The 24,856-nt window shown below is 38.7% G+C and overlaps 1 protein-coding gene across 4 annotated transcripts in view; it reads right to left on the bottom strand.

The window, feature by feature from the left end:
* LOC126294968 (dynamin-like 120 kDa protein, mitochondrial) overlaps positions 1 to 6,935 on the bottom strand; it is a 190,238-nt gene extending 183,303 nt beyond the window's left edge. Inside the window, exon 1 of one of the 4 annotated variants that reach the window (XM_049987195.1) lies at positions 6,516 to 6,935. In XM_049987195.1, coding sequence (XP_049843152.1) covers positions 6,516 to 6,544 — 29 coding nt within the window. In that variant the 5' untranslated portion in view covers positions 6,545 to 6,935. The remainder of the gene's footprint in view (positions 1 to 6,515) is intronic. The other 3 variants (XM_049987196.1, XM_049987198.1, XM_049987197.1) reach the window with 3 other exon arrangements.
* Positions 6,936 to 24,856: the final 17,921 nt, after the last annotated feature.

The raw sequence follows: 24,856 nt of genomic DNA, 5'->3' as shown, positions 1-24,856 counted from the left end.
ACAGCTGCAGCATATGTTAATGCTGACCGTATATTCTCTATCTTTATGAGATATTCATCTCATCCTAATTTGCTCTTCTTGTAGCTTCTCTATGTTTTCCCTCGAGTGGGGGATGTTGATAACCTATAGAACTGTGATCTGGTCGTCAAGTTGTTTGTTCTATTTTTTTTAGGATGCCAATCTGCCCCTCTAGACATGCTCGACTTAGTGCATCTAAGGACTCAACCTCCTGTTGTGCTCTGGCCCAATCTGCACCTCTACCCTTACATGCAGTTAGGTGTTCTCATTATTTAGTCCTGGACTTTTTCTTACTGTTGTGACTGGGTGACACCAAAGATGACTGACCTGCATTCCAATTTTTGCACGCATGTAGGTGGCAATTTCTTAGTCCCCAATTCCTGGGCAACTTCACTGACTATTTCATTCATGGCAGAAAATTTCACCTCTGGGGTAGTAAACTCAGTGCTCAGAAGCTGCTATTCCTCTATTTTCTGAGCACCTTCCTGCAATACAGAGCGTGTACATCTCGCTGTCGTCTCAAGTGGTTGTGTTGGTATTTCCACCTCCAACAAGGTGCTGCTTGATCTGCACATAAACGGAGCAGGAGAAGCCACCGCCAGCTGGGGCTGTGTTTGTTGCTCCACATGTCACATGTAGACGCAGGCGTGGAGCAGTGCACAACCAAAGGTCATGCGCTGATGTTCCATTTACTTTGTTAATGGAGGCAACAGGTGTCCTTGCAGACTTATGGGCTAATGGCAGCTATGCTAGTCCACAACAAGCTGTTTGTTGGCTGAAGCTGCAAAGTTATGGTGCCATCTTAGTTTGTTCTATGTGCCACGATCAAAATACGATGCTTATACCACAAACAATCTTTGATCTGTGCACAACTAAAGGTTATGCCATGATCCCAGGTCATCACCTGTATCACCATCAACGTATGTTCTCCGCACACGAACCACCTTTTGGTGCAAACACAATCATAACCAATTACTGTACAGAAAATCTCAAAGAATTTGCCACAACTATGAATTACACCTGCTTGTTCTGACTCGCCCCTGGCAACACTTTTCTGCAAAAAAGTCATCCAGCACAGACGAGGAGGAGGTGCAATTGACACACACTGTGTTTTCTAAGATTTCTGCTTAAACTATTATAAAATACACTTATTCAAAACACTGTTCAATGTATCATTGTCAAAATCCCACAAAACACTCAACTAAAGAGTGAGCTAACGTGAGTGACCAACTGCCAGCACCACAATTTCTGGGTGTTACACTGAAGTATCATATTTACAAAGACCGTGAAGACGCAATGAAAAATCTATATGTGCCAGGCCTTATTCTATCACCAGTTAAACGTAAATAGCTTCAGCCTGGCATGGCATATGTAATTTTTGCTTTTGTGACAGCTGAAATGTTTATGTACAATGCCCACAATATGTCAATGAGGTTTTTTATACTATGTGGATTTGTTGTTACACAGTGACCTGAAGCAGTGCTAAGATTGTGCTCAGTTAATGGCATTATGGTCGCAGAATTCCCGCGCGACTTTGTGACACAAGTTAAACTTTAAATAAGCATGAACTACACTACACTGGGAAAAAAATGTTTCAAAAGATTGAAAAGCTTTAATTTTTGCTGGCAAGGAATCATAATTTATTCCGATCATCAAGCTCTTAACTTTCTGATGGATAACAAGTTCAGAAAACGGTCCCTTTCTTGTAAGAATTTAATTCTAAAAAACACTACAAAAATTAAGGGTGATATTTTATACTCAAAACACACTGAAATAGAGCAATGATGACAAAGCCATGTGACAAAGATCATCGTAAACCTTTAATTAGGTAAACATATGAGAGTTACAGTCACAGGTCACAGTCAAAGTGAACGTGTGGTGTCAGTGAATACAGCAGTGCGGGCTAATGCTGATAACAACGAAATACAATAAATCTTGAGTCAGCTGTCAATATGAACGCTTGTCGACAATTTCCTATGGTTCGTAAATAAAGTTAACTTGTATTTTGTTCTATTACATTATAATTTAGCCCCATCAGAATTTTTAGCAAAATCCAAAGTAAGACACACAAGCAGTTATTGCAATGAAAATGTATAGGCCTATATCAGGCTATGCTACACATCAATCTATTGTGACAGTTTTTCACGTTGATATACATTGGTTTCGCCAACTCACAAGCAAATTATCAAATTCCACCCTAAACTAGCCTTCAATGTACACTACAGATCAGTCTGTCAGCACATCTAGTTTTCTGTCATTCACATTCACTGGGTTCATCAACTCGTAATCAAACCGTCACATCCAAACCAACCAATTTAAGGCATTAGGCTTCACAACAGGTCATCTGTCAGCAAATCTAGCCTTTTTTTAGTCGCCAAAGAAATGCAAAGGTCTGTAATCAACCTTCAAATTTGTAATAATCAGACCAGTAAAAGTTATTCTGGCACTCATCATATCAAAAAGAAATGTAATCAATTTGTATCTTTTACTGAAAGAAATCATTAGATTCAGTAATTCTTACTGACTACCACATATTATCATCTGATGGGCTAAAACTGATATAAACAAATTGCCAACATCAGTGTGCAATCCAAGAGCCACTGACACCGTAAGTGCACCTGATCACTCTGGTTCAAAAAATGAATATAGCAGATGTGTAAGTTTAAACTACGTAAAAAAATTGCCGTGAACAAGTCAGAGATATTTCACACATGTGAAGCTCATTCATCAATTGTACCTGATTATACCTAAAAATTGTGTGATGTAGTGACAGCAGATTTTTATAGGTCACTGCTCAAAGGAAGTGGAGCAGTTTAATATATTTCAGTTATGGTAGAATATGAGTCAGTCGAGTCTTTGCACCTGTATCATATTAAATCCCCCCCCCCCCTCTTTTTTCTTTAAGGCTTGAAACAGCCGAGGTCACACTATCACAATGAATAATAAGGAAAATGCGATCTGCAGCTCATACTGTATCTGGTAAAATATCTGCTGATTCAGATGGCAAACATACACTAAAACAAAATGGTTGTAAAATCAGCATCAGCACATTGTCAATGGTTGGTTGTAGCAAGCACAGAGTGGTGCGGAGGCCCCACTTAACAAATAACAGTGACTGAAACGACAGTGCCCAATACGCAACCTAGCTTAAAGTATCTCCTTGTGGCAAGAGGGGCAAGATGAAGTCATTCAAGGCATTGGTAGGCATTTAATTTCCCAGAGTTTGTTCACATCTAGAGAAGACCAGTGCTCATGCCAGAGCGACAATGTTTCCACGTCTGACAACACAGAGATTATCAGAAAGGACAGGACAGTTACATGGCTAGGTAGTCAAGACTGCAGCATCGACAGCTTCATTTCCCGGCATTGTGACATGACCAGGGACCCACACGAACACCACATGGGCTCTATCAGCATTGAGCAAGTGAGGCATTGTTGGATTTGTTGTAGTAGAGGGTGGTATGTGTATAGCGCACAGAGGCTTTGGACGGCACTAAATGTATCTGAACATAACACACAATCAACAAGCCTCTGTCATTGGACATACTGGGTGGCGGAAAGGTCTACAGTAAAAATCGAGCACTGTTCTAGAGGCCGGTATCTAAAATGTTTGTTGCCAATGACAAAGATAATTATGGCACCAGAGTTGGTCTTAGAACCATCAGTATAGATAAAGGTGCTGTTACTAAGTTACATGCAAAGTTCAAGAAACTTACTGTGATAAATTAATGTAACTACAGATTCTGTCTGGAGTGTGGGACTACGGCTGGTCAGTTTCTAATAATACAATACCAACAGCCGTTATTAGGTTTTATTTTTAGGCTACCAGTTTCGACTTTACATCAAAATAAAATAAAACCTAAATGCAGAGGGTTCTCACAGGCAACAGACCATAATCTTGAAAGTTTATCATCTTAAGTAACTACATGTTAAGAAAATATACACCACTGCTTATATTTACTATGGGGCACCTTGACAGCGGATTGCAGTGGGAATTATATTACATATCTTCTTTATGAAGCATGTGGGTGGACCAAGGTAATGTCTGATGCATTATAAAAACTCACTATGCCAAGAGGAAACTGTTTGCTCAGCAGTATGTTTACTAGATCCAAAACAAATTACTACTGATGCAGTGCACTGATATGTGCATTAATGACTATTAGTTGCTTCATAAATCACATAATCAAAATCTGGATGCCAGCATCAGTTAAATGCCAAAGTGCAGAGAAGTTCATGGACCATTCTGCTTTGGCTAGTGACATAATGAAAAAGAAGGCTGTGTGTCATCACCTACCGCATTATTATTTTAAATAAAGGTTGCAGTGGCATACTGATCCACTCTGTAGTGGGAGGTGTAGGTTAGGTCACAGTTTGGTTGCAAGTTCACAAAGACAACAAATGTTTCATGATAGTTTGTCTAAAATTAATACATTGTTCTCTGCCTGCCGAAACCTATTTGATTACTGAGATGTGATTTTTTTACATGAGTGAAGGCATAAAAAATAAACATCCCAGGGCAAAATCTTATAGTCCTGTGCAGATCCCTATACACATAGTTAAAAACAGTGTGCAAGACAGTAGTGTGCCAGAGTGGTAATGTAGTGCTGAAAAAAAAAAAAAAAAAAAATTATGCCCTGTTGAAAGTGATCAGTCACACATGCTTCATTGTATTGTATCCTTTGCTACTTCCATGAGAGATGGGGCACGCAAGCACAGACTGTTCATTGTTATTCACCTAACAACTTTAAAGACTTTTATGGAGGTGTAAGTAAGTTCCGAGACGTTCTTAGGCCAATATATTTATGTGAAACTCCCCATGCCTGTGACAGGAATTTACTAGACTGGAAAAATATAGAGAGCACAGTGTCAGATTTGTATATTATTGACTATGTGAAAGAATCAGGACCAAAATGCAATCTTCATTTAAATGTTGGTGCTTCACACTACATGACAACACAACAGTAGAAACTAGTTTATTCTTCATTTTTCCAGTCTCTAACAAGTTATAGAATTATTTTTAGGGAAACTACACTTACAGGAAAATATTTTTCAGAGCAAAGAATTACGCTGGGAGAAAAATTATAACTAGTATTGGCTCAAATTCATCCTGCAATCACCTCTTCAAAACAGTCACCCCTCTTGTCATTAATTCTTCACAAGTGACACTAATTACATCTACATTAACACCACACAATATGAATACAACGGAGGAAAATAACCACAATCATGCCTGTCTCTTATGGAACAAGACTAGGAAAACAACACACAAACGCACAGCTTACTCGAACAATAACTGTTCCTGTTCCACAATATATGTCACAACAACCTCAATTTGAGAAACATCAGACAACGTTTGTTATGTGCAACTGGAAGCACCCATCAACTATAATGTAAATGACACTTCCAGCCAAATCTAACAAGGGTAATTATAACTACAGTCTAGTATACAAGTATGACCCTAATTTTTTCCAATATTAATTTTTACCGAGTAAAGAAAGAAAAGAGAAATACAGGAGTAAATAGAGATCTTTTAATAATCTATTCCATGACAAAGTGCCACAACAGGCAGCTCGAAATAGATTTCAATGCCAGTTTATCACTCACAGCTCTATTTTTATCATTTAGACTAGTTCCTTAACAGAAACAGTAGGCAATGAAACGTGGTAATTATACGTTTTACAACGAATTGTAAATGTGCAGTAGGGAAACACAGTGACAGTAGCATAAAAGTTACAATATGCATTTCAAAAAGTATTTCTAGGTTTTTACACTATGTTAGGCCTATCCACACCACTTATTAAGTCTTGGTAGCATCCCCAATTTGGACTGTTTGTGTGTTTTATAAAATAATATTGTTTTATACAATTATGTACCACTGCAGATGGGGTGACCCAACAGTTACAAGCTTTTGACAAATCGTGTAAACACGTTTGGGTGCGTGTGCCACGGGAGGGGTACGGCGGAGATTGTAAATGGACACGAATATCGTTTGACTCATGATAGGATTATCCTTCGGCATAATCTTAATGGTAATTGATTCAGACAAACGTCATTGATTACATTTATCATCACAGATATTTAGTCTGATAAATGAGATATTGAGGACAAATTTTACCAAACATGTCACTTTATATGACGGATTACATCTTATATAAAATAGAGCTGCATTTCTTATTCTTACGCAAAATCGAGTTCACATGTCAAAATAGGGACCTCGAACTTACACAGGATTTTGTATTAATTTTTTTGTAGAGATATATCTTCAAAGACGAATATGTTCTCATACTTCAACCGGTCTTTCAACCTATCCTGCGGATACAATGTCTGCAAGCCACCAAATCGAAACGCTTACTACGAACAGAAAGCCTTAAAAACGTTAATGAAAGAAGAGAGACAGCGAATTTTATACACTTTTTGACTCAGCATTAGAATAAAGTGCATATTCCGTGCATTCTGTCTCCATTCACTAATTATGATTTGCTTTCATGACTCACCCGAACGTTCCTCTCATTAGTTGCTCCATAATGTTTACCCCTTTAGTATGTTATTCCATTTCAACATACACTAAAATTCATCATCCCTTATCAGTTTGTTGCACATTTTCCCCAAACACTCGCTCCAAGTTTTCAATGCCTATTTAGCATCTTTGGAGCAACTAGTATCGATCACCAAGAGTAGTCCAGTAAATTAACGATACTTCGATCCTGGTGTCCTGAATGATCGCAGAGCTAAAATCGAGATAATGTGCAACTGATTCGAAGAACCTAATTCACATAGATGAAATGGAATTGGCACAGCTATCACCAATTCCAACTTAAGTAATGCACGTGTAAATAAGTAGTTGCCCATATACACAAGTATGGTACGTAACACTAAGAAATTCATACATGAGACATATTTTACCACAGAGTAACAAACACAAAACGGAAGTAATCAACAGATTGAGTACCGCGGACATTTTTGAGCACTACGTAAAGACTTTGAATCTGCAAAATTGATCACAACCAAGTGTACAAACAGAACTCAATATATGGAAAATCATAAACACTGGACAATGTCATGGGTTTGCTACTGATTCACCTCGTTAAAAACCCATTTATACTGCCCATCACGCCACTGTAACGTAAGGTCACATCACGTCGAATCGTTTAGCCTAGTATTGTACAGTAAACATAAGGTTATGAGTTACTCTCCATGGAAGTTGCAGTACAGTATCGTGACTGAAGAAATAATGAGGATAAAGTTTATTAAAAGGCAAAGCGAACTTCATAAAGTATCTTCTAGATCAATTTACAGTGGTTATGTGCTCAGAAAGGAAATATCATTTCAAATTTTGACACTTATGTGTTAACGGAAATATATACGTACAAACACATCGAACAGTATTTATGAGGCAATAAATAGAAATTGTTTACCTAACCCATTACGGTTTTGTCCTTATGTAACTAATGATGTCATAAATAACTGCATTTTTCTCTTACATTCACGATGACTTTTTCACTTAAAATATTATTTCATGAAAATTACTTCAACTTATGTTCTTGCTTATACACCGTGCAGGGCTCACTCAGTTTTATTTTTGTAAAGCCTGCAAAATTTTTTGCTGTCAGATATCTGACCTCGCTAGTGCAAGAACACCCACTGGCAAAAAATAGCCAGGGTATCACGGAACATTTGCAGTTGGCCACGAAAACAAAATACAATAATAAAATAAAGATGAATAAAACACAGAATCACGAAATCAGCTACTTATTACAAGTTCAAATTTGTTTCTATTACGTGTGTGCAAGTATCTTTGATGCAAAGTTAATGTTTGATATACTTGTTCTTTGTATTAGAAATCTGTGAAGTTTTAGAAATATATATAGTTGTTCTGTTGTTGATCTTACTTTAAGTTACGGAAGTTTAATAAATCTTTGCGCAATCACTTACAGGTTGGTTATAATTATTTTTATCCTAAAATGGTAGCAGAGGAGCGTGGTTGAGATCAGCATTGATTTCATATATAACTGAGACGTGTTTAAAAGTGTAAGAATCGACTAATTCAAGGAGACGGATTGTGACACTATCACTGCAGACTGTTTACGAAGATATTCGTCTTGTTTGTAAGCGTAAAGAGAAAAGAAGGGCAAAACATCATGACTGAAGAAAAACAACCTGTTGAAAAAGTAAATGGCGAAGAAAATTGGGCTACCTGGCGTATTCTCATGAAGGATGTCTTGGAATGTGACGCTCTTTACGATTTTTTTATGCGGATCTTCTGTGGAACCGGAAACAAATGCTGAAGGTTATATAACGAAATTAAGTGGTTGGACGAAAGTGAATTCAAAAGTGAAGAAACGTCTTGTTTTGTCACTAGAAACAAAACCGCTACTTCGACTAGCTACATATGAAACTGCAAAAGATGTGTGGGATAAATTGCACCAAATTTATGATATTCAGTCTGCTGAAAATATCGACTTGTTGCGACATAAGTTTCACAATATCGAATGGGAATGGTTAGGCGGTATGCAAGGTCACTTAGCAAAATTTGAAGAAGTACAAGTAAAGATGTCTATGCTAAATAAACCAATAGAGGAAGCTGATTTCTGTGCACGTTTGCTTCGAACACTGCCAAAAGAATTTGATCACATTTACGTAACTTGGCATGATCTACCACAAAGTGACAAAACATAGGTTAATTACAGAGAAGGTGTTTGAATTATGAGCTGCGAATTCAAGACAGAGAAGAAACAAATGCAGCTACTGCAATGTTTTCAAGAACCAAGGGTAGTGTATCTACACAGAAACAAAGCAAAATTAAATTGGGTAATGTGAAAAAGGTGCAAAAGTCAAGAAGCTGAGATGTGAAGAAATGTTTTTCATGTGGTAAGATTGGAAACATTTCGAAAGACTGCAAAACGGGCATAGTGTATTTTAAATGCAAAAGCAAAGGTAATATCTCCAGGAGTTGTCCTAGTGGTAGTGGTGGTTCTGCAATGTTACGAGAAATTCCAGAAGAAACTTTGCTTAAAGAATGTAATTTACCTACAAATGTAGATGTATCAGAATGTGATGAGTGGTATATTGATAGTGGCACGACACATCACGTTACAAATCGTCAAGACTGGTATGTTTTATACACTCCTTTAGATGTACTACAGAAAATGGACAGTGCTAAAAATGTCCATATCAAAGCATTTGGGAGTAGTCGTATTGATGTTGAAAGTTTTAATGGAAGAGAGTGCACCAGACGGTATTTTGAAGATGTATGGTATTGTCCAGATGGTGCTTGTAATTAATTTTCAGTTAAAAAGGCCGGAGAAAAAGGTATTGATTAAAGTATCAAATATGATGATAAAAATATGGTCATTTTATACAGACAGTATTCCAAATGCTATTGCTCCATCTAAAGACAAAAAATAAACTTTATCGCTTGGCGGTTTAAGTGATTAAGCAAGGGAAGTCCTGTGTAGTAAAGGAAGTTCTGATACTTTTCAATTGTGGTATGAAAGGTTTGGGCACCAGAACAAACAACATGTACAATCATTTTTGACTGCTCTTATATCAATGTAAGAATAAACAATGAATTATGTGAAGGTTGAGTGTTAGGTAAACATCCTAAACTAGGTTTTGGTTCACGAGTTGACAAGTCAACTACCCCAAGTGAATTAATCTTTGCTTTTACAGAAAAAAGATGCAGTAAAGAAGAAGTTCCCAATATGTATTGAGATGGTGAAAACACAAGCTCAATGTACCATTAAAGAACTGCGTACTGATGGTGGCAACGTGTGATGTGAGAAGATATACTGAGTCAATTGGATTGACATATTCTGTGACTCTGCCATATACACCACAGAAAAATAGAGTTGCTGAGCGTGAAAACATGATTATCTGCGAAATGGTACATTCACGGCTTCAGTCAGCAAAGCAAATTCCAAAAGCTTTATGGGCAGAAGCTGTACTTGTAGCTAGTCATACTCTGAAATGAAATGCGCCAACAAAAGTTAAAGGAAAGACACCAACAGAATTATTTTTGAGAAGGAGGGGCCAGTTTAATCATTTAAAAGTATTTGGGACAGAATGTTTTGTCTGGATTCCAGCACAGAAACGGAGAAAATTTGATGCCAAATCTCTGGAAGGTTATATAGTTGTTTATGATGACTGTAGCTATCGTGTATACCTTCCAGATAATCATTCAGTTATTTCAGTTATTGTTAGCCGAGATGTAAAATTCAAGGATGAAATATTGAAGCAATCATTGAAGAGTGATGTTACCAAATTAATTGACATCTCGAGTATGAATGATACAGATACTGTTGTAGTTTATGCAGGTTAACACAGCTAAATGACAGGTACCACAACTTAGGGGACAAAATAAATTTATGCTTCATTTGCACAACACATATCAATACATTTGTTTACCAAATTATATTACGTTGCCCCATCAACAAACTCGGAACATGTATATTCCATAGAGTCTAATGCACTCTGCACATCATATCTTGTGCGCCACTATGCACGCTGGAAAATGTTTGTTCACATATCCCCAACAGAAACACCTAGTTCTAATGATGACGAAATATTAAAAGAAGCTATTACAAGACTGGATTGTCACGATCATGTAGAAGCGACTGAAAATGCAGATGGTCATCGAATTTTGAGGGAGAGATAAACAATTAGAAGGTCGATACATTACTTAGACGAATCTGAACGACAAAAGTTGGTGATGCAGAGAGAAGTTCCAAGGAACTAAGATGAAGCAGTGAAATCTGCAGATGTAGAAAATTGGAAGCCTGCAATGGATGACGAAATGGACTCACATCAAAAGGTTGGTACTTGGAAATTAGTTGATTTACCAGCTGGAAAGAAGGCTATTGGAAATCGATGGATGTTTGCAATTAAATTGGATAACAACAAATACATTGTATGACACAAAGCAAGGTTAGTTGCAAAAGGGCTTAGCCAAAGGCCAGAGCTTGATTTTTCTGAAACTTTCAGTGCTGTGGTTAGGTTTGAAACTCTGAGAGCGCTCTCGTATGTTGCTATTAGAAGAAATTGGAACATCAAACAATTTGACATAAAAACAGCATTCTTGAATGGTAAACTGAAGGAATAAATTTACATGCAACAACCACAAGGTTATGATGATGGCACAGGCCGTGTTTGCGGATTGCTTGGAAGCTTGTATGGACTGAAGCAAGCAGCAAAATGTTGGTATGAGTGTTTAAAGTTATACCATAAGAAATCAAATTTGCGGGAGAGTAATGCTGATCCTTGTATGTATTTTAATGAAAATTTAATCGTTTCATTTCATGTGGATGATGGATTGATAATGGGACCTGGTGAAACAGTTAATAATTTCGCAAAACAATCTCATGAAGATTTTGATATGGTAGTAGGTGAAGTGGATTGTTATCTTTTCTTACAAGTCCGAAGATTTAATGATAGTATGAAGATTAATCAGACTGCATAAGTGAAAAGAATGTTAGCCAGGTATCATATCACTGATGCAAAGTCAATATCATTAGCAATTGAGCCTGGATGGATGTCTGGTAATTCACCATCAGCTACTGATACCGACACTTACCGAGAATTATAGGTACTCTCACGTATTTAACATTGGGGACACGTCCATATATAGCTTATTCGGTAAATGTTGCTTCAAGAGCACAAGATTCGCCTACCGAAGCACACCTAAAATTAATTAAACGAACTCTTCGCTATTTGAAGGGTACAATTAATGATGGAATTCAGTTTAGGAAAACGAACAATTCTCCTATAGAAGGTTATAGGGATGCTGATTATGCAGGTGAAAAATTGACTAGACTTTCAACAAGTGGAGTTTTAATGAAGTTTTGTGATGTACCAGTAATGTGGAAAAGTAAACTACAGAAATGTGTCGCACAATCATAAATGGAAGCTGAATTTGTTGCTCCCAGTGAGGCAAGTAAATCTTTAGTATGGCTTGGTATTGAAAGAAACTGACATTGTTGAAAAGAGTTCAATTCCTACTTTACACATTGATAATAAAAGTACTATTAAATATATCCAAGGTGCAGGATTCTATGAACGCTTTAAGCATACTGAAACATGCTTTTAGTATATATGACACTTAGTCAATGAGAAGAAGATCAATGTCGAGTATGTTTCAACACAAGACCAGGCAGCTGACGTTCTTACTAAGGGCTTATCAGCAAAGAGGCTATCAAGAATGAAAACTTTGATTGGGATGGAAGTAAGTATGAAAATAGAGACTTAGTTAAATTCTTGATTTGGTGATGAAATATGAACTTCTACATCTACATCTACATCCATACTCCGCAAGCCACCTGACGGTGTGTGGTGGAGGGTACCCTGAGTACCTCTATCGCTTCTCCCTTCTATTCCAGTCTCGTATTGTATTTGAGGGAAAGTGTTAAAGGATTGTAAATAATATCACAAGTTCATAGTTGTTTCTGCTACATGTGTGCAAGTATCTTTGATGCAAAGTTAATGTTTGATGTATTTGTTCTTTGTATTAGAAATCTGTGAAGTTTAAAAAATATATATATAGTTGTTCCATTGTTGATCTTATGTTAAATTCTGGCACTTTAATAAATCTTTTCACAATCATTTAGAGGTTATATATATTTTATAATGTTAACTATAATAACTGTGAGCACAATGAAAACAGGTTAACTTCCGACTTTAGCACGTCATAACACTTTCTTCTTCCTGAGAAACCTTGATGTTATGTGACATGTCTGTTGATGGCCTTTGTGACTTCTATGTGGAACAGCTGGACAGTGTGAAATGGTATTAACTAGGTTCCTCCACAAAGCTACATTTTCAAACATTTAGCTGAAGCTGCAGTGTTCTTTTTTGGTATACTAGTGTTAAAGTGATGCAAAATCAGCTAAGTGGTCAAATCTGTGAAATTCGCACGGTTATTTACTTATGCTTAAGTATATAAACTGAGCCTCAGCATTTCCTTTCTCTTCATTATTATCAGCCTGCATAAATTTACTTTTGAAAAGTTAGGTACAATAAATTGATGTAAAATTTGAACACATTTATACTGCTGATTTTCTGAAAACTCCTGTTGGTGTTAATACACATTGTGTAGTATTAGTTTGTCAATTGTAAACATAGCCTACTCTTTGCAGGGACACGTTATACTGTGTAGTGTTATATTGTCAGCTGTAAGTTAAGTGTACTTTTCAGAAATCTTGGCTACAGTATCCTCAATCACAAGTAACATTTCCCATATTTCTTTATGCATTGAAATGTAAAAGGCATGTTTTGAAACATTTCAGAAGCTTGCAAATATTTTCGCAATTTGCAAGTATTTTGTATAACCAGCCTCGTATTCAATCGGTGTTTGTGATTCACTGCCACTTGATTAAGTAATGTATCGTGTTACATTAGTTCTCCCTTTTAATAGGAATGTATATTGTCTACATTTATCGTAAAATAATTCTCTTGTCGAACTTTCTTAGTAATCATACCCTCAATAACCCTATCATTACATGTCCAATGTGACACATATTGGAACACATTATGTTTCTCATCTGGGCTATGAGATCATACTTGGATCCTTCCAGTGATTAGCAGGGAGAATTGAAAATACCGGCCTTACTCATGGAATTAACGAGGCTCACATTTACAGTATTATTCCCAGAACAGCTCGTGGCCTTCTGCTTTTGAGTCGAGTGGAAGGCTTGAACCAGAGACTGCGATGGCACTGCGACAAGCTAGCCTAAGGCATCATAGACTTGTGCTATAGGCTTGACAGTTGCGCTATGTTCATGAGATTTAGTAACTACACATTAAGCATGAGAACACCTAATTTGATTCTGTCCACTACACATATCCCATACTAGCAGCCTCATTCATCAGCAATTTTTCTTGTTTTTCACATTATCAAGAACACTGGAGTCTACCCCAGTGGATCCTCCTGCAGCTTCTCGTTCAAGCCACAGTGAATGTATCTTGCTTGTTCCCAGTACCCATTTTACTTTTCAGAACTTTCTCATTTTCTTTTGTTTTTCTTGAGTTTCATTTACCTTCATTTCCTCAAACATATGGCATTTGTCACACGTTAGTTATTAAGGTTATCATTCAATCTGTTCTTATATATTCACGTCTGTTTTGGGTGAAATATGTGGACTTCCACATTTCTCTATACGTAGTTCATAATCTTTCGAACTCTCATGATCTGCTGGTAGGTACTCTGTTGCAGAGTCTTTATGACTATAATGAAATGGCACTCATAGAAATGAATTTTATCATGCATCTTTTACACATACCCTTATTCATCATGTCTATATATTTATTTCTCAGCATAGGCACACTGGCAACGAAGACACTTCTCCGAAAAAGAGTCCAGTTTGTTGATGCTGTCTCTGTAGAATGTTTGACTCTGTTGATAGGGCAACAACCTCACCTCTGCTTGCACCACTTCATCGTTATCAAAGTGAAGTCCTAGAAGGTGTTTCTCTTCTTACTTTTGGAAACAGATAAATTTTGGATACGTCCAAGCTGGAACTATACGGAGGATGATCAACGACAGTGAACCCGACACGCTGTATCATCGCAGATGTCACAGTTTTGTTCTGTGGCCTGGCATTTTCATACTGATGGAGGTGATGCTCCACGTGTGGAGAAACTCTTGGAATTCGAAACTCGACTGCAACACACTGTTTCTCACCTACTGGCATGGCTATGTTGCATCCACCTCATTATATGCTACAATTCGGAGCTCACTAGTGGCAGAAGGCTGAAAATATGCAGACATAAAGAATAAAAATCTAGAATGTTAATAACGTTGTATTTAAAAAGGTTTAAGAGTTTTCACAAAAAAATTCGGAGGCATTACTTGTAGCAAGACCAAATACACTCCTGGAAATTGAAATAAGAACACCGTGAATTCATTGTCCCAGGAAGGGGAAACTTTATTGACACATTCCTGGGGTCAGATACATCACATGATCACACTGACAGAACCACAGGCACATAGACACAGGCAACAGTGCATGCACAATGTCGGCACTAGTACAGTGTATATCCACCTTTCGCAGCAATGCAGGCTGCTATTCTCCAATGGAGACAATCGTAGAGATGCTGGATGTAGTCCTGTGGAACGGCTTGCCATGCCATTTCCACCTGGCGCCTCAGTTGGACCAGCGTTCGTGCTGGACGTGCAGACCGCGTGAGACGACGCTTCATCCAGTCCCAAACATGCTCAATGGGGGACAGATCCGGAGATCTTGCTGGCCAGGGTAGTTGACTTACACCTTCTAGAGCACGTTGGGTGGCATGGGATACATGCGGACGTGCATTGTCCTGTTGGAACAGCAAGTTCCCTTGCCGGTCTAGGAATGGTAGAACGATGGGTTCGATGACGGTTTGGATGTACCGTGCACTATTCAGTGTCCCCTCGACGATCACCAGAGGTGTACGGCCAGTGTAGGAGATCGCTCCCCACACCATGATGCCGGATGTTGGCCCTGTGTGCCTCGGTCGTATGCAGTCCTGATTGTGGCGCTTACCTGCACGGCGCCAAACATGCATACGACCATCATTGGTACCAAGGCAGAAGCGACTCTCATCGCTGAAGACGACACGTCTCCATTCGTCCCTCCATTCACGCCTGTCGCGACACCACTGGAGGCGGGCTGCACGATGTTGGGGCGTGAGCGGAAGACGGCCTAACGGTGTGCGGGACTGTAGCCCAGCTTCATGGAGACGGTTGCGAATGGTCCTCGCCGATACCCCAGGAGCTACAGTGTCCCTAATTTGCTGGGAAGTGGCGGTGTGGTCCCCTACGGCACTGCGTAGGATCCTACGGTCTTGGCGTGCATCCGTGCGTCGCTGCGGTCCGGTCCCAGGTCGACGGGCACGTGCACCTTCCGCCGACCACTGGGGACAACATCGATGTACTGTGGAGACCTCACGCCCCACGTGTTGAGCAATTCGGCGGTACGTCCACCCGGCCCCCCTCATGTCCACTATACGCCCTCGCTCAAAGTCCGTCACCTGCACATACGGTTCACGTCCACGCTGTTGCGGCATGCTACCAGTGTTAAAGACTGCGATGGAGCTCCGTATGCCACGGCAAACTGGCTGACACTGACGGCGGCGGTGCACAAATGCTGCGCAGCTAGCGCCATTCGACGGCCAACACCGCGGTTCCTGGTGTGTCCGCAGTGCCGTGCGTGTGATCATTGCTTGTACAGCCCTCTCTCAGTGTCTCGAGCAAGTATGGTGGGTCTGACACACAGGTGTCAATGTGTTCTTTTTTCCATTTCCTGGAGTGTAATCAGGGACTTAGTGTACAAATAATCTGAATTGTCTCTATGTTTTTCTCATGTTCATGATGTCTCTCAAATACGTTTTTTAAAAATCGTAGCTAGTAATATAAAGAGCTGGACGTATAATGGCAGTCACAGTATATTTCACAAACAGGTCAATATAACAAAATGATAGCATTTAATATCTGATTTCAGATGTTCTACACATATTACTGTTGTAGAAATTCCACATGTGAAGTAAAACACTGTTATGAAATCACTAAATATATGAGTACATTGAAACACATGTTACATTAAAATAAAGTTTAAACAGTTTTTCAGCAACACACAAATAAAGTAATCAGAATTTATTATATTTTATCGGTAGCCCATTTCATATCCAGGGTGGTCCATTGATCGTGACTGGACCAAATATCTCACGAAATAAGTGTTAAACGAAAAAACTACAAAGAAAGAAACGCTATGGTTGGCCCACTAGATGGCGCTGCCATAGGCCAAAAGGATATCAACTGTGTTTTTTTTTAAAATAGGAACCCCTATTTCTTATTACATTTTCTTGTAGTATATAAAGAAATATGAATGTTTTAGATGGACCACTTTTTTCGCTTTGTGATATCTTGCGCTGTAATAGTCACAAACACATGGCTCACAATTTTAGACAAACAGTTGGCTACAGATAAGATTTTTAAATTAAAATACAGAACGTAGGTACGTTCGGTTGTTCAAATGTGATACATGTACCTTTGTGAACTTATCATTTCTGAGAACGCATGCTATTACAGCGTGTTTGGCTATAATTACCACATTAATGTAATAAATGCTCAAAATGATGTCCGTCAACCTCAATGCATTTGGCTATGTGCTGGACATCCATCATGTTAAAAGTACATCGCCATTCTGTCATGCAGTGAAACGTCTTGTAGTAACATCGGTAGAACATTATGTAGGAAATCAGCATACATTGCACCATTTAGACTGCCATCGATAAAATGGGGGCCAATTATCCTTCCTCCCATAATGCCGCACTATACATTAACCCGCCAAGGTCGGTGATGTTCCACTTGTCGCAGCCAAGTTGTCCAACAGTGCATATTATGCCGGTTTACCTTATAACTGTTGATGAATGAAGCTTCATCGCTAAATAGATCGCATGCAAAAAAAATCTGTCATCGTCCCGTAATTTCTCTTGTGGCCTGTGGCAGAACTGTACACGACGTTCAAAGTCGTCGCCATGAAATTCCTGGTGCATAGAAATATGGTACAGGTGCAATTGATGTTGATGTAGCATTCTCAACACTGACGTTTTTGAGATTCCCGATTCTCGCGCAATTTGTTTGCTACTGATGTACGGATTAGCTGTACAGGAGCTAAAACACCTACTTGGGCATCATCATTCGTTCCAGGTCGTGGTTGACGTTTCGCATGTGGCTGAACACCTCATGTTTCCTTAAATAACGTAACCATCCAGCGAACAGTCCGGACACTTGGATGATGTCGTCCAGGATACCGAGCAGCATACACAGCACACACCCAATGAGCATTTTGATCACAATAGCCATACATCAACACGATATCGACCTTTTCCGCAATGGGTAAACATCCTTTTTAACATGGGTAATGTATCAGGAAGCAAATACCAACCACACTGGCGGAATGTTACATGATACCACGTACTTATACATTTGTGACTATTGCAGCGCCATCTATCACAAAGCTAAAAAAGTGGTCCAACTAATTCATATTTCTTTACGTACGACACGAATATGTAATAAAAATGGGGGTTCGTATTTTTTAAAAAAACGCAGTTGATATCCGTTTGACCTATGCAGCGCCATCTAGCTGGCCAACCATAGCGTTTCGTTCTTTGTAGTTTTTTCGTTTAACACTTATTTCGTGAGATACTTTGCCCAGTCACTATCAATGGACCACTCTGTATAGATGCCAGAAAATAGTTCACTTTATTTCTTACTGACCTGTAAATGTGGATGGGATTTGTTGGTTTTCCATCTTGGGATTCACTGTGTAGTTACCAGAAACCAATCCAAAAAGCAACAGTGTGGCATCGGGTATTTGTCTTGCATCTGATGACATCATCTTAAGTATAATTTTGCATCAGGCATCTGAGATGTATTGACAATTGGAATGTGATGACAGCAGAAACAACAGTCTACCTTTTCATCAGCCATCATGAGGATGTAGAGGAAGGGCTTGTACCTTGGTCATGTCTTTTTGGATCGTCCTTTTAGATGAAGTTGTAACGTTTTTGTTGTGCTTGTTTACTCATTGCATTCTTATTTCCTACCAAATGATCAGAACACATAATCAGCTTTTTAAACAGTTGGGCTATGGAGATATTTTTATAAAATGTTGTAGTTGGCACAAGATATAGTGTGGTTATGTACCATAAGCCACCGTTGAAAGTAAAATGACAACTCATTTCTTAGGATAAACACAGTGTTACTAAACAGAACATCTAAATAAACACACACAATAGTACTATATCTATTGCAAACAATTAGGCCTCAAAGTGGATGTTAATTAACAGCTCAAAAACAAAAGGTACTTTATCTTTTTCATGCATTTGTAACACATCTATATTGTTAATCTCTATTGGCACATTGTTAATGTGGCCGGCCTTGGTGGCCGAGTGGTTCTATGTGCTTCAGTACGGAACCGACTGCTACGGTCGCAGATTCGAATCCTACCTCAGGCATGGATGTGTGTGATGTCCTTAAGTTAGCTAGGTTTAAGTAGTTCTAAGTTCTAGGGGATAGATGACCTCCAATGTTAAGTCCAATAGTGCTCAGAGCTGTTGTTAATTTGTATTAGAAAGCTTAATAGATTTTTGATTAATTTATGTTGTAGCCTTCAAATGAAGAGGGAATCTCAGTTCCACACACCTACCTAATGCTGGTTCTGGAAGTAATCTGACAACATGTTCTTGCAAAATTTCACAAACATCATCTACTAAAGGCCACCTGCTCTCCCCCCTTTATACAATTTTTACAGTCTGGTCTCTATATTTTACAGAAATAAACCTTCCCACAGAGTGTTTTCTTTTTTTGTTTCAAATTTCATCAAAACCCATTGTCCAGAATGTATTGCTTCTTGTATGTGTATGCCTACATCAAATGAAATATCATCTGCTTCGTTTTTGTCTGATGGCTTTTGCAATGAGAAGTTAGTCAGACTCACATCACTGTCACTATCCTCACACCATTCACTTGGACTGGGGTCACTGTCTGATGTGGAATCCTCTATCATTTTCTTCTTAGTTTTCCTTCTTGACTTTAAATAGTTTGCTTTTGCTGGCTGACAGCCCCTTCTTTTTTTCTTCTCATGGAGTGTGGTGTGTTTCTGTTATCAGCTTTTCGGTGTGTCAGTCAACACTTGTGATGAATCAGACTTCTGTAGACCCACTGTTTCGTGGAAGAGCTTTCTGTTATGGTCATAGTGACTCTATAGAGGATGACTGTAATTTCGTTGATTGATGAGTAGAAATACCACTTTGTCCTGTTGCCAGGTAAGCCTCTGTATTCAAAGTAGGTTGCTCCATCCATAACACATGGTGTGAGGAATTCGTTATCTTGGAATGTGTTCCCATTTACAGACCATATTCCAGTTGCTCCAAATCCAGATTGAATGTTCACAGGTGTGAATGCTAATGAATAAGGTCGACCTGCAATTTTAGCAACATTGTAAATGCTTATAGGTTTTCCAGGTTGTGACTAGCCATTCTGCATCTGCACCATTGTAGATAGTTTTGTGTGGACCAAAGATATGTAGAGATTGCAGCTTGTGGCTACGATGTGGAAAGAACGTAAGTAAAATTATACAATTGTCCTTTGCTGGTGTGATACGGTCCATGATGATATGAGTTTTGTGGTTGTCAAGTATTAGCAGCAGTTTCTCATTTTCATTTGGCTTCGCTTGGAAGATGAAGTTTTCCAAGTGTTTTCAAGCAATACTGATGTTGGACCATCCACTTGGTAGTGCACAACCTATAGACCCAGGTTGTGCACCCTTCAATGTTTGTTCCTTATAGTTGACCCTTGGAAATATGAACATGGGTGGCACACTGTTTCCTAATGCATTAAAGCATGCAGTCTTTGTAACATTACTGCCACACTCAGCTGATGTCTTAGGTCCAAACTGCTTGCAACCCTTAGCTGCCAATATTTTTCCTGGCACATGCACAATGGAGTTACCACTCTCACCAACATTATATATCTTTCTGGTATTAATGTTACTTTGTTCACTATTGATCGTAAAATGCTCAAATATGTGGTAATATTGTGCCTACAAAAACTTGTTGACAGAGCTGGGCTTGTTGCTTCATTGTTTCTTAAGCACAGTCATCTGTGGCGTTGCATGAAGTCGATGTACCATTGTTTACCAGGTTCTCCTTTCTTGCCCCAAGATGGAGACATGCTTTTATTCAGGATTGCAAATGTTCGTAATTCAATTGGTGCATTTTTGTGGCAGTTATGAGGCAATCAACCAACTCATTCTCTTTTGCAGGACTAAATATCTGTTGGCAGCACAGTTTCTGTCGGCAGCATATGCACGATTTTGTAAATATCTCTGTAGAGTGACTCTTGAAACACGAAAATCTCTCACTGTTTTTCTCACTGGTAGTCCAGTCTCCACAACAGCTGCAGCTTCTTTCAGAGCTCCCAGAGATGGGGTAATCTTGTGTTACACATCTTGGTCCTTGACATCTTTCAAAATTAATATTGGAGTTTTTGTAACACATTCTATTATCTACTAACACTGCATTGTGCCTTGTGTCATGCTCAAAATAAAATAGAACCAAGTACAAGGTAAAATTTTCCCCAACTTTAACAAATGGTTTACATTTAACCTACAATAACAACATGACAGGAATATCACAGCATGGTTTTTAGGATATGTAAGCATTTAAGTTCCCATTTATTGCTATATAAATAGCTGTACTAACACTGAACTAAGAACAGAAAGACTTACTTTAAGGTGAGAAAAAGACGATTTTTGTAGGAAATTGAAACTGTTGCTCCTTCCTCCTGTAACAACTGCTGACTATACTCATATCATTATATGCAGCCTTTTGTGTGATTGAAGTCAAAGAGTGAAGACCAGAGATATAAGATTTGCTCAAGGTTCATACACATTTAAGGCACAAGCCTCTCCCCTACATGAAAAAAAACTATATGACACATATTAATTGAAGTCACAATAAATAATAAAGTAATCCAGTATTTTTAAAATTGACCTTAATGTTGAAAAATGTACATGAATGCAGATCAGCACGAAATACAAACTTCTAATGTTCGGATACAGCATTAGTAATTTCCTGCTTGACACAGTCATGTCATTTAAATACCTGGGCGTAACGTTGTGAAACGATATTCTATGGAATGAGCATGTGAGGATTGTAGTAGTGAAGGCGATTGGTCGACTTATTGGACGAATTTTAGGAAAGTGAAAGGAGACTGCATATAGGACGCTAGTGCGACCTGTTTGTGAGTACTGTTCGAGTGTTTCACACCGCATCGAACTGAAAGAAGACATTGAAGCAATTCAGAGGCGACCTGCTGGATTTGTTACTGGTAGGTTCGATCAGCATGCAGATGTTACAGATATACTTTGGGAACTGAAGTGGGAATCGCTGCAGTGATGAAGACATTTAGAAGAACACTATTTAGAAAGTTTAGGAAAGTGGTATTTGAAACTGACAGCAGAACAATCCTGTTGCCGCTAACATAAATTTCGCATAGGGACCAGTAAGATAAGATCCGAAAAATGTAGGCTCATATGAAGGCACATAGACAGCCGATTTTCCCTCATTCTGTCTGCTAGTGGAACAGGAACGAAACAAGTAGTTTCAGTACAGGGTACCCACCACCACTTAACGTACTGTGGCTTGTGGACTATGTACGTAGATGCAGATGTAGATCTTCCATGGGAACACAAAGTCTTGTCACCTAGTACCAGTATTTATAAAAGAAAATGAAACACAAGACATAGCAAATATTCCAAAGCCACCAAACATAAATTAATATTGTCAGTCTAAAGGAGTAATTTATATTGCCTCACATAACATTAGATTAACCCTACATGTTGCCTAAAAAATGTCCAATTAAGCAGGATGTAGGCTCCTTAACAATCGCCTAGAATCATTCTAAGATGAAAGGGGAAATATCTTACATACCAGCACAAAAATTGAAAAGTAAGCTTACATTATGCAACGAATAATGTTATTGCATTATTTATAGGAAAACTATTTACACGCCGAGACACCATTTTTGCCCCTTGTATTTGCTTCTGAACGGAAAGGGTTTGTACCCTAGTTCAGATATGGCCATTTTGCTCTTTTCAAGTCCTAAATGCAAAGTAAATATGATGACAGGTGTGGGATACACACATCTTCAGATGGCTCAAACCACAACTTCCATTTGTTTGTTTTCTTTAAGGCTAATAATGGCCTCAGTTAACTGGGCCAAAACAAGATCACCAATGTAGTCTCACCAATGAGTGACTCTTTTTATTTGAAGTGCACATCATACAAAGTTAGCTAAGGCTTGCCTGAATTTATTCTTATGGCACTGTTTTCATGTTCAATCTTAAAAATTAGTTTATACCATTGATCGTTTTTTCCCTGTCAAGCAACAACCCATGTGCAGTGCAAGTTATTGCCATGTTTTTCAAAGTATTTACAATCGCTCCAAAACGTTCCAGGTAATTTGTCCATTTGCTTTGTATCCAGCCCTATGATGTGTAAGTATACGTGAGCAGATGCATCTAATGGAAACATCATGTTACAGGATTCCCTTCTGGATAATATTTAACACTAAGATTTGTTTTATCCCATTATCCTTAAGAAATTTATCCATTTGTCACCGATAAATTGAGGCCTGTTATCCGAGAGAAGTTCTTCAGGCTTACTAATAGTCTCGAAATTGTCTGATTGTGTATGTATAATTATAGTCGTGCTTGTCTCATTTCTGACTCAGTACAGTAGCAAATACTAGTGAGAAACGTTATAGAATGCTACCAGCCTTTGTTTGAGGAAGGGCTCAATAAATGTCAGTTGCAAATAATTATAGCAGTCAGGTGAGAATGACAGGATGTAAGTGACTCTCATGACAAAGATTTGGGGCTTTTGCTTTTTGACAAATCACATAGGTTTTTTGTAATTTGTTGCATGTTTCGGAGCTTACTGAGAAAGTTATTATACTCATACAGCTTATTTGCACCCCTTTCTTAATTCGAAGTGGCCTCACAGAATGTGTCCAAATGAGTTTTTCTTCAACCTCCCTGGGAATAGATACACACCAATGTCTCCTACTCAGATTTCTCTGGTGAAACTAGACAATGAGATGTGATCTGGTCATGATATTTGTTTGAGAGTCTTGCCTTAAGTTTGTGCCAGGTAGGTTCAGCTTCTCATAAATTCTGACATACATGCACATAGATCTAAAAAATATTTCCTGTAAACACCAGTTTTCACTACTAACATCTTATTATCGTTTGGTGTCCAGATTTTGTGTAATATTACCTAATCCTTGCAGTAACCACAACAGTGCATCATCCAACACGTAGTCTGCATCCAGGACATATACTGTATTCCTTCAGTGACGGCTACCAACACGCTAGTCATGAATGCAAGAATCCGCAGCTGAGCAAGAAACTTAATGCCTTGTGGTCACAGTATACTTAGTGTGGTGTTTGATTAAACAATAGTTGGAGTGTTCACACGTTCACACAACTGCTAATGCCTCTAACCTATTCTCATCTATTTAGGACATGGGTTGCATTATCTATAACATAAATCACAGTTTCCCTTGAACTTATCTAACTGCAAATAGTAAAAACCTAAACATATTTGCAAAGCATCCATCACTAGACAAAAGTCTACACTCATGTCGGGTTCATATGACATCAATCTTTCAGACAGATTGGTCTTGATTTTATAAATTGGCCCTTTGGACTCAGCTGACGAGAGACATTGTGCATATTTATCACACATCGTTACTGAGTACTTCGTTATGCACAAATCACTGACACTAGGAGCAAAGCCTTAGGAATTACTTCAATTGTTTCTGTGTTTGATGATGTGAAAAGTTTATTATCTCAATATTTTTCTTTGTTAGCTAATATACATAGTTGTGTTATTATAAGACCAAAGAATTATATTTATTCTTCATGTATTTTGGGCAACGGCCTTGCCACAGTGGATACACCGGTTCCCACGAGATCACCGAAGTTGAGCGCTGTCGGGTGTGGTCGGCTCTTGGATGGGTGACCATCCAGGGCGCCATGCGCCATTGCCATTTTTCGGGGTGCACTCAGCCTCATGATGCCAATTGAGGAGCTACTCGAGGGAATGGTAGCGGCTTTGGTTAAGAATACCATCGTAACGACTGGGGGAACAGTGTGCTGAACCCCATGCCCCTCCTATCCGCATCCTCCACTGAGGATGACACAGCGGTCGGATGGTCCCGGTAGGCGACTCGTGGCCTGAAGACGGACTGCTTTCTGCATTTTGACTTTTGTAATCTGTAGTGACTCCTGTATCCCTA

This window comes from Schistocerca gregaria, chromosome 11 (assembly GCF_023897955.1).
Source record: "Schistocerca gregaria isolate iqSchGreg1 chromosome 11, iqSchGreg1.2, whole genome shotgun sequence".
In the NCBI taxonomy this organism is placed as follows: Eukaryota; Metazoa; Arthropoda; class Insecta; order Orthoptera; family Acrididae; genus Schistocerca; species Schistocerca gregaria.
This window is presented reverse-complemented; position numbering and strand designations above follow the sequence as displayed.